The sequence below is a fragment of the Myotis brandtii genome, unplaced genomic scaffold (assembly GCF_000412655.1).
Source record: "Myotis brandtii unplaced genomic scaffold, ASM41265v1 scaffold74, whole genome shotgun sequence".
Lineage (NCBI taxonomy): Eukaryota > Metazoa > Chordata > Mammalia > Chiroptera > Vespertilionidae > Myotis > Myotis brandtii.
Genome location: NW_005370944.1, coordinates 982,358 through 992,773, shown reverse-complemented (window position 1 = coordinate 992,773; position 10,416 = coordinate 982,358). Strand labels below are relative to the sequence as shown.

Genomic DNA, 10,416 nt, shown 5'->3' with positions numbered 1-10,416 from the left:
CTGCCAGCTTAGGCCCAATCCCCCGGGGAGCGGGCCTAAGCCAGCAGGTAGACATCCCCCGAGGGGTCCCAGACTGCGAGAGGGCACAGGCCGGGCTGAGGGACCCCCTGAGTGGACAAATTTTTGTGCCCCGGGCCACTAGTAGTTATTATAATACTAGAGGCCCAGTGCATGAAATTCGTGCACGGGAGGGTGGGGGTCCCTCAGCCCGGCCTGCAATGATGCCAGCATCCCACACCAGGCCTCTGGCCAGAGGCTCCTCCCTCCACACAGCCAGGGCATGGGATGCTGTGCCCCCAGCCCCTCCCTCCATGCAGCTAGGACACGGGACGCTGGACTCGTGTCGCTGGGGGTGATCACGAGCCCAGCATCCTGTGCCCTGGCCTCTGGCCAGAGGCCCCTCCCTCCACGCGGCCAGGGGTGTGGGACGCTGGGCTCGCGTCACCAGGGCGCCACGTGATGCCGCCAGCATCCTGCCCCAGCTGCTATGGGCACTGCCATCTTTGTCATGGATTGATGGTTAATTTGCATATTACACTTTTATTAGATAGGATTACTAGGGGCCCAGTGCATAAATTTGTGCACCTTGAAAGGAATTGTGGGCCACAAGGCTGCATTGGGCACAGGGGCGGGTCTCAGCCCATCCTCTGTGCCCCCACCTGGCCCCTTCTGCTGCAGCCCATGGTCCCCTGTCTGCCAGCAGCTCTGCTCCCACTGCCACCGCTGCTCCCACACACTGATGGTGTGGGCCCCACTCACACTCACTGACAGCACGAAGCAATTGGGGCCGGCACCAGCAGTGGGTGTGAGTGGGGCCGGCGCTGTCAGCGGTGCAAGCTGCAGCTGCTGCCCTGATCACCCCTCAGAAGAAGGGGGAGGTGGAGAAGCCCTTAGGGCCAGCAGCAGGTGGGAGCGGTGGCTCTGGCACTGGCAGCAGGTGCGAGTGCTGGGCAGGACCGTGGCACACAGGAGCAAAGAATTTTCAGTAACCACCAGAGGCTCGCCCCAATGACAGCAACCAGTGCCCCACCTGGTCTGGCACCCCGATTCACCTGCTCCACCATCCTGCTGCGGCCGACACCTGCCATGTTCTGCATGTGCCTCCTGGTGGTCAGTGCATGTCATATCGTCCAGTTGTTTGGTTGTTGGGTTGTTCTGCCATTAGGTCTATTTGCATATTAGGGTTTTATATACATACTAGGGGCCCAGTGCACGAATTTGTGCACCTTGAAAGGAACTGTGGGCTGCAAGGCTACGGTAGGCAATGGGCTGGGTCTTGGCCCATCCTCCGTGCCCGCACCTGTTCCTCCTGCCACGGCCCCCGGTCACCTGTCTGTTGGCAGCCCCACTCCTGCTGCCTCCGCTCCCACATGCTGATGGTGCCAGCCCTGCTCACACCCGCTGACAGCGTGAAATGATTGGGGCCGGTGCCAGCAGTGGATGTGAGTGGGGCTGGTGCCGTCAGTGGTGCAAACTGTGCTGACCTCTTGCTTGCCCTCAGCTCATTCCCACAGGGCCTGCCCTATAGTCTGTCACTGCTGGTGACCCCTTCTGCAGTGAAGTCTCATTCATGCAGCTGAAGTCCAGTTCCCTTCGGCATGTCCACCCAGCCCTCAGGAGACTCACATCCTGATAAGCTACCCAGTTCTGGCCATGTAGGCTGCCTTCCGCTACCCTCACCTTCACATGTGGTTCCATGCAGTCTCTATGTTCACATATTTCCCCCAATTCCAGGGATATGTGTCAAGCTGGAGCATAGTGTATCATCCAGAGCACATTCTTCTAAAGCAGTGGTTCTCAACCTTTCTAATGCCGAGACCCTTTAATACAGTTCCTCATGTTGTGGTGACCCCCAACCATAAAATTATTTTCTTTGCTACTTCATAACTGTAATTTTGCTACTGTTATGAATCGTAATGTAAATATCTGATATGCTATATGTGTTTTCCGATGGTCGCGACCCACAGGTTGAGATCCGCTGTTCTAAAGGTTGACGTCCCAACTCTAATGCTCTGTTAATGTAACTTCCTTGTGCCTCCATTACCTCACTTAATATGATAATAGTATTAATTTCTATCCCATAGGATTACTGAGAATATGTTTTGTTAATACAGATTAAGCTCTTAGAACAATGCTGGGCCCATAAGTATCTAGCGCTATAAAGTGTGTGCTAAGTACACATAGGCCACAGTGTCCCTCACCAGCATGCCACCCACTTGGACTCAGGGCTGGGGAGCCCCCTTCCATCAGGCATGCCACTCTTAAAGTTTGGGCCTCCTGGGATTCCCTTCACTTGGCTTTGTGAGATGGGGAGGTGCCTCCTTCCTTCCCCAGGGGGAGGAGAGACTCCTTACCAAGCCACAGCCTTTCACCTAAATACAATGAACACCCACATACTTTCACAGATGTTCATGGAGAGCTGGCATTTGTCATGTCTACTCTTTCTCCTTTCTATATAGATATACAGGTAGATATACATTTTAAAACAGAATTCTTTAAAACTATGTTTCAGAAATCATGGCATTTTATCTTCAAACACCATAGTATTCATTAATCTACTAAGAAGTTCTAAAATATTCTCCCACATAATCATGATACTATGTTCAGACTGAAGAACATTAATTCCATAATATGTCATCTCCAGTTCTTGTTTGTGTGTCTTAAATTGTCCCAAAAATGTCTTTTGTAGCTTAAAAATATTTTTTAATTCAGGACCCAATCAAGGTTCACATATTGCATGTGGTTATGTCTCTTTAGTCTCTTTGCTTAGAAAAAGGCCCTTGCCTTTTTTTTAATGACATTGACCATTTTGAAGAGTGTAAGACAATTGCCACGAGGAACAGCCCACAGCATGGATTTTCTTAATTCAGTTTTACCATCTCTTACTGGGAGGGAGGAGGGTGAGGAGCCTCTCTTTAGAATGCCTCTCTTGTCATCTCTTGGTTTCAGAATAAGGACTTGGGCTGAAATTCAGGGTGGCTGGAACACTCTTATTCCTTATCTGATTTTGCAGGTTGCTGGAAGGGTACTACAGAACACCCTTCTGAAGAGGAACAGTGAGCCTTTTGACTGGCCCGGACTCAGTGCCCAACAGGGTCCTTCACTATGGGCACAGTGGAAAGAAGGCTGGACTAGTCCAGAGGCCTCTCACTTCCAGCACCCTGCCTTGTCCTCGAGAGAAATAATCTCCCCCAACCTGGGACCCTGAAAGGAGCTGGACATTCCTCCCCAGAGACACAGCACCTATCCCGAAGAGCTGCCCCTGGGCCTGGGTAGTAGGTGGAGCCAAGAGATCATCGTCTGATCCTTCCAACTTTATTCAGTGACTTTGCTATCAGGTGACCAGGACAGCTGGGTCAATATAGGTGTTTATAAAAGGCACCAACACCTGGAGCCAGAAGCTCTGTACCAGTCCCCACAACCCTACGGATCTCAAGCACCTGCCTCTACAGGTACCGTTCTTGGGCTCATTCCCAGTCTCTGGGACCCTCCCCACAACCATATATCTTGGGAACAGTGGAAGTGGAGGGACTGGGGGGAACCTCGGTGAGGTATAGGAGGCCTGAGTTCTAGTCCTTGCTGCCTAGCTCCAGACCTAAGTTTCTCCATTTTTAAGTAAGCCATCTCTAAGGACCCTTATTGTGATTGATGTGAAGAGATGGGGAGGTTCCCTCTGGCTGCAGTCCAACCTCAGCCTCCAAGATGGGTGGGGCATCTTAGGAGGAGGTAAACTTCTTGTTCTTGATAAAGACTACTCCGAGAGAGGGGAATTATAAGCCATTTGCATCAATCCTGGGACCTTGGCCCCTCTGTTTTGCTGGATAGGAACACCTCTCTATTTCCTGGGTATGAGGCAGTATCAGCAGGAAGCCAGCACTGGTGGGGCCCCTTTGACACAATGCTCAGCATACACCCTACGCTGGGGACTCGCAGGGGGTGCTTCCCCATTGTGAAGTGGCCACTTGCTTCTACCCCAGCCTCAGAATTGGAAATTGAGGTGACAGGAGAAGGGAAAGCTATGGCTGGGAATTCAGACACTTTCTAGCCTTTAGATTCTGTGATGCACTAAGGGTGAGCTCCTGGCATGCAGAATCCATGGTACATGTAACTTAGTCTTTCTGGTGTCTAGCTGAGAGCCACGCACAGAACATGTGCCAGTGTTTATTGACTGAGTGAAGGAAGGAAAGTAGGAAGGAAAAAAGGGCTCGATCTTGATCCTGTCTGGTTCCTCTTTCTTCTCCTGCAGTTGGTACAGATGGCATTGTCCTGGTTCAATTCCCTTTGGGCCATGGAACTTCTCCTGGCTTCCACCACCTTCTGCCTAGTATTCTGGGTGTTCAGGGCCTGGCAGCCTCGGGTCCCCAAAGGCTTGAAGAGTCCTCCAGGGCCCTGGGGCTGGCCCTTACTTGGACACATTCTGACCTTGGGGAAGAACCCACACCTGGCGCTGTCACGACTGAGCCAGCGTTATGGGGACGTGCTAGAGATCTGCATTGGCTGCACACCTGTCCTGGTGCTCAGTGGCCTGGACACCATCCGGCAGGCTCTGGTGCGGCAGGGCAATGATTTCAAGGGCTGGCCTGACCTCTACAGCTTCACCCTGATCACTGATGGCCAGAGCATGGCCTTCAACCCGGACTCTGGACCAGTGTGGGCTGCCCGCCGGCGCCTGGCCCAGAATGCCCTCAACAGCTTCTCCATTGCTTCAGACCCAGCTTCCTCATTTTCCTGCTACCTGGAGGAACATGTGAGCAAGGAGGCTGAGGCCCTCATCAGCAAGTTCCAGGAGCTGATGGCAGGGGCTGGCCGCTTTGATCCCTATAATCAGGTGGTGGTGTCAGTGGCCAAAGTCATTGGTGTCATGTGTTTCGGGCAGCACTTCCCCCAGAGCAGTGAGGAGATGCTCAGCCTTGTGAAGAACAGCCATGAGTTTGTGGAGTCTGCTTCCACTGGGAACCCCGTGGACTTCTTCCCTATCCTTAAATACCTGCCCAACCCCACCCTGCAGAGGTTCAAGGCCTTCAACCAGAGGATCGTGCAGTTCCTGCAGATAATGATCCAGAAGCACTATCAGAACTTCGACAAGGTGAGCTCAGCACACAGGTAGTGAGAAGGCACCCTGCAGAGCCTGGGTGTGCCCTCTCTCACCCACCTCCAAAGTACCCACACAGCTGATGTGTAGCCAAGGCCTAGGAAGGCTCTGGGACACCTGGGATCAGCTATGTGAACTGAAGCTAATTATTCCTTCTCCCACTCTGGTCTCAGGTTCCTCATAACAATAGCCTCCTTCTCAGAGCAGCTCAAAGGGCAGAGAGAGAAGGCTTTTGTTCTGCAGGAACCTGAACCTTGACACTCAGCTCTGGTGTCACTTTGCTTCCCTTACTCACACTAACCTCCTCCTTTGAAATTGGACCCCTAGGGTTATTGGGATGGTCAATGGGGCATGAAATGATACCTTAAGCCCTCCTGCTGTGAGCCTAACCCAATGACTGGAGGTTTGGGGGGAGGGAGGGAGTGCCAGATGGGTTGGGGGCAAGGTCCAGCCTTTGGCCCTGGAAGTGCCGGAGTGCCTCTAAACTTGTGATCCCTCAGGACAGTGTTCAGGATATCACAGGTGCCCTGTTCAAGCACTGCAAGAAGGACTCCAGACCCAGTGGTGGCTTCATCCCTGAGGAGAAGATTGTCAGCCTTATCAACGACATCTTTGGGGCTGGTAAGAGCCAGGCCCCTGCCCCTCCATCCATCAGTGTTTGCTGTTCACCCACAGCACTGCCCAGTACCCAAGTCCATCAGATAATTATTGAACCACATGCCAGATGGTGCAGGACATAGAGATCTGGCCCATGTTCAGAGTTTGAGCCCAGGCTGTGCCACCAACTCCCAGGGGAAACTCAGCTAAGTCCTTCTCCTTCTCTGGATCTCAGTTTCCCCATTTGAACAATAAAGGGCTCTCTGGCCTATGAGTCTCGGCCCCTATAATTCCAGCAACTAATTATGAAACCAGTGACTCAAGGTTGGGGGCAGGAGGTCAGGAGAGGGAGACAGAGGAAGATAATGCTTATTACATACATGGTGGGTGCTTGGTAAATATTGGTTTCTTGTTCCTTCCTCACCTTGCCCCTCGCTGCCCAGGATTTGACTCGGTCACGACAGCCATCTCCTGGTGCCTTATGTACCTTGTGACAAATCCTGAGATACAGCTGAAGATCCAGGAGGAACTGGGTATGCATAGAGAAGCCTTGGGATCCCAGATCATTTGTTCAATCTATATATAGCTGTTACATGCAAACCTTGTGCATACAATGTTGTCCACCCTTGTCTAGAAGGTGCTGAGGGAGGTTTAGTGGGTCTCAACATGTAAATAGATATAGAGTGACACCACATTGAGTGGCACTTGGTATAATAGGGGACACCATGGAGCAGTCAGGGCAACCCCTAAGCCCTGTCTGTCCTCTGTGGCCTGCAGACACAGTGATTGGCAGGGCACGGTATCCCCGGCTCTCTGACAGATCCCAGCTGCCTTATATGGAGGCCTTCATCCTGGAGACCTTTCGACACTCCTCCTTTGTCCCCTTCACCATTCCTCACAGGTGAGGCCTGCCTATTCTGCCCTCCCACCTCTCTTCCTAGTTTCTCAGCTCTGGCCCTGGCTCAGACCTCAGCATCTCCTTCCTGACCATGACACAGGTTCCTCACAGGCTCTTGGCCTCTAGTCTACCCCTATTCTGTCCAAACACAATAAAACTACCCAGCTCTCAGGAGAAAATCACACTCCTGACCTCAGCGCTCATTCACCTCTGCTGCGTTCTCTCCCTACAAGTACTCTCAATGTAACCAGTCTGGCCCTTTACAAGCATGATTTAGCCAGCCTCCAATTTTGCTTATGCTGGGCCTTCTGCTTGAAATGCCTTGTAATCTCTTCTTTGGCTACCAGAATCCTATCCCTGCCCAAGGTCAATCCTGACAAAACTTCCTCTCCTCTAGAACCTTTCTTGACTCATCTAGCTGAAACAGCTTCGTTTCTGAAATCTTGTAGGACTTACAGCCATTTGTCCTTGATTGTGTCCTGGGATTTTAACAATGTTAAGAGAGATAGTGAACACTTCCTCTGCCCACATATTGATCTATTTATTCCCAGAGTGAGAGCCCTGACTCCTCAGCCAGGCTGGGAACTCCCCAGTACTCCAGAGAATGGCCAAGTGCATTAACTGGGCACAAACAGAAGTATAGTACACACTTGTTGAAGTGGAAAAACAGGAGCCAAGGAAGGGGAAGGATAATTTCCCCTCTTCCCTCCTTCTGACATTTCCTTCCAGTGGTGGGCAGGCTCTTGGGGTGCGGTAGAGGTAGGAGCAAGAAGCACCCAGAGATGTACCCCGGTTTTCCGGCTCCTGAGCCTGACAGAGCCCTCTTTCCTCTTCAGCACAACAAGGGACACAACACTGAATGGCTTCTATATCCCCAAGGAACGTTATGTCTTCATAAATCAATGGCATGTCAATCATGATCAGTGAGTACACATCCCCCACTAAAATATGTATGCAGCTCAGCAGTCAGGAAGGCTGTTTGTCCCTCTAGGAAATGGTTATATAATAAAGGAATGGTGCCTCAATTGCTGTATAGTTTTCTCTAGGTGACAAAGTTTAGGTCTATGTTTTTCAAACTTCAGTGCAATAAGAATTAACCAGGGCCCTGGATAGGTGTGCTCAGTGGTTAGGGCATCAGCCTTCACACCAAAGGGCAGCCAGTTTGATTCCTGGTCAAGGGCATGTACCTGGGTTTCAGGGCTGATCCCTGTTCCTGGTCGGGTGCATGCAGGAGGCAACCAATCGATGCGAAACACATCGATGTCTCTCTCTCTCTCTCTCTCTCTCTCTCTCTCTCTCTCTCTCTCTCTCTCCTTCTCTCCCTCACTTCCACTCTCTCTAAAAATCAGTGGGAAAAAATATTCTCAGGTGAGGATTAATAAAAAAAGAATTAACCAGGATGTCAGTTACAGATTATGGCATGCCATCCCCCAAGATTCCACTTTGGTAGCTAAGGTGGAATACTGAGGTGATTCTGATGTGAGTGGCTTACGAACCTCTGTATGGAAAATCACACTTTAGTCTATCGGTAGGGGGACCACATAATTTACCATCCAAACAGGGATACTTCTGAGTGTGGGAGGCTATCAGTAATTACTCCACCTTGGCCAGGTGGCTCAGATGGTTGGAGCATCATCCCATCCACTGAGGTTGTGGGTTGATCCCTGGTCAGGGCACAAACAGGAATTGACAATGGGTGCATGAATGGGTGGAACAACAAAAGTCAATGTTTTTCTCTCTTTCTCTCTCCCTTCCTCTCTCTCTCTCCAGAGTTAATTAATTTTTTAAAAAATTACTCCAAAACAATAAGCACAAGTCAGGATATAATATGGGTTCCCCTTTTATATTAATTAGAATGAAGATAATTTAATATTAAAAAGCACTGTTTTCAAGGCTGATCATTTTAGAAAGAGCTATGTAAAAGAAATAAGCATTAAAGTACAGTTTGGTCCCTTTCCCCCACTCTCCTCTTATTGCTATCTATTCTAACACTGGTGGTATCAACAGAAGTCTGTTCAGACATCTCCACCCAGGACTGTCCTCCCAGGGCTTCCCAGTCCAAAGATCCCAGCTCCTCTGGTTCTCTTGCAGGAAGCTGTGGGGGGACCCATCTGAGTTCCGGCCAGAGAGATTCCTCACGGCTGATGGCACTTCCATCAACAAGACCTTGAGTGAGAAGGTGATGCTCTTTGGCATGGGCAAGCGCCGGTGCATCGGGGAGGCCCTGGCCAAGTGGGAGGTCTTCCTTTTTCTGGCCATTTTACTGCAGCGGCTGGAGTTCAGTGTGCTACCGGGAGTGAACGTGGACCTAACCCCCATCTACGGGTTGACCATGAAGCATGCCCACTGTGAGCATGTCCAGGCAAAGCTACGCTTCTCCATCAAGTGAAGAAGACACCAGCACGCTGAGGCAGAAGGAAGGATGGCAGGCACCCATGGGCCTCAGCCCTTTTTCCTTTCCTTCTCTTTTTTAATAACAGCTTTATTGACATATAATTCATGCAGGAGAAGAGAATTTCCCCCTTCTTCTCTTCTAGGTTCCTTGGCTGGTCTAAAAATTAAATTGACATAAGACGAATTAAGAGGAGAAAAACAAATTTAATTTTGTACATACAGTAGCCCATAGAAATATGAGACTCAAAGAAGTCACCAATGCAGGCAGCTTTTATACCTTTAAAGCAAATAAAGAGTTATTTGTACAGATTTGACAAAACAAAGGAGTTTGAGTTTGGGGTAGCAAATTAATAAAGAAGTAACAAAGTTTGTTTATAAAGCCTTCTTGGCCTTGAATTCCCTATCTCTGGTAATAAGGATGACTCCTACCCTCCTGATATAGGGAGGATATCTTCACATAGAAGATTCATTTCCTGCTTTCAGGGGGACAAAGGAGGGGCAGAGAGGCCCTTTCTTATTAGCTGTTTCTTAAATATCTTTAACTCAAAATAATCAATATGCCAGAATGGAATATTTTAGGGTGGCTTATTTTGCTCCCCATCATTCACATACCATATAATTCACTCCCTAAAATGTACAATCCTTGGCGTTCAGTATGTTTGCAGAGTTGTGCTACCAGCCACAATCAGTTTTAGAACCTTCTCATCACCGGGGGGGGGGGCAGGGGGGGACCATACCCATTAACAGTCACTCCCTATTCCCCCTAACCCACCTTCCCTGCCCTATCAACCCCAGGAAATTGCTACTTTTCTTTCTGTCTCTATAGATTTGGCTACTCTGGACATTTCATATAGATGAAATTACACAGAAAGTGGTCTTTTGTGACTGGCTTCTTTACTTAGCATGGTTTTAAGTTTCATCCATGTTGTAGCATGTATGGTTTCTTGAGTACTGACACTGGGCTCATGTTTGTTTCCTCAGTCATTGAAGAGTAAATCTTTCCCTACTCTCTCTTATCTTTTTTCCTGTATAATCCAAGTCTTTGAACACTTAAAGGAAACAGGGAGGAAAGGACCCAGTCTCGTGGGCCAAACCCAGATGGGTGAATGGGGATCCCTCATGTCCCATCTTCAAAAAATAGAACATCTTACTTCTCACACAGTCCTGATTTGTTCATCCACAGCTAGGGGAGGATAACCTCCCCAGAAATGCTTGGGTTACTTGCAAAAGCCCCAGGTCTCATCAAAGACATTATCAAAATTATGAAAAAATAAGGCACAGGATGGGAGAAAATATTTGCAATTCATATATCTAATAAGAGATTAATATCAAGAATATAATCAGGAACTCCTACAACTCAACAACAACAACAAAAACCCCAAAACCCAATTCAAAAGTGAGCAAAAGACTGAATGAACAGTTCTCTAAAGTAGAT

General features: G+C 49.4%; 1 protein-coding gene across 1 annotated transcript; it reads left to right on the top strand.

Annotated features, from left to right (window-relative positions):
• Positions 1–3,358: 3,358 nt before the first annotated feature.
• Positions 3,359–9,097, top strand: LOC102262040 (cytochrome P450 1A2). Its single transcript, XM_005882770.2, has 7 exons — positions 3,359–3,452; positions 4,247–5,086; positions 5,593–5,713; positions 6,133–6,222; positions 6,467–6,590; positions 7,424–7,510; positions 8,679–9,097. The coding sequence occupies exons 2-7, from the start codon at positions 4,256–4,258 to the stop codon at positions 8,974–8,976; spliced, it is 1,551 nt and encodes a 516-aa protein (XP_005882832.1). The 5' UTR covers positions 3,359–3,452; positions 4,247–4,255; the 3' UTR covers positions 8,977–9,097.
• The last annotated feature ends 1,319 nt before the right edge of the window (positions 9,098–10,416 follow it).

Excerpts from the sequence above, each read along its gene's own strand:
- LOC102262040 (XM_005882770.2), top strand. The coding sequence starts at position 4,256 with ATGGCATTGTCCTGGTTCAATTCCCTTTGGGCCATGGAACTTCTCCTG. Across the intron at positions 5,714-6,132 it reads CAACGACATCTTTGGGGCTG|GATTTGACTCGGTCACGACA; the intron begins GTAAGAGCCAGG and ends CTCGCTGCCCAG. Across the intron at positions 6,591-7,423 it reads CCCTTCACCATTCCTCACAG|CACAACAAGGGACACAACAC; the intron begins GTGAGGCCTGCC and ends TTTCCTCTTCAG.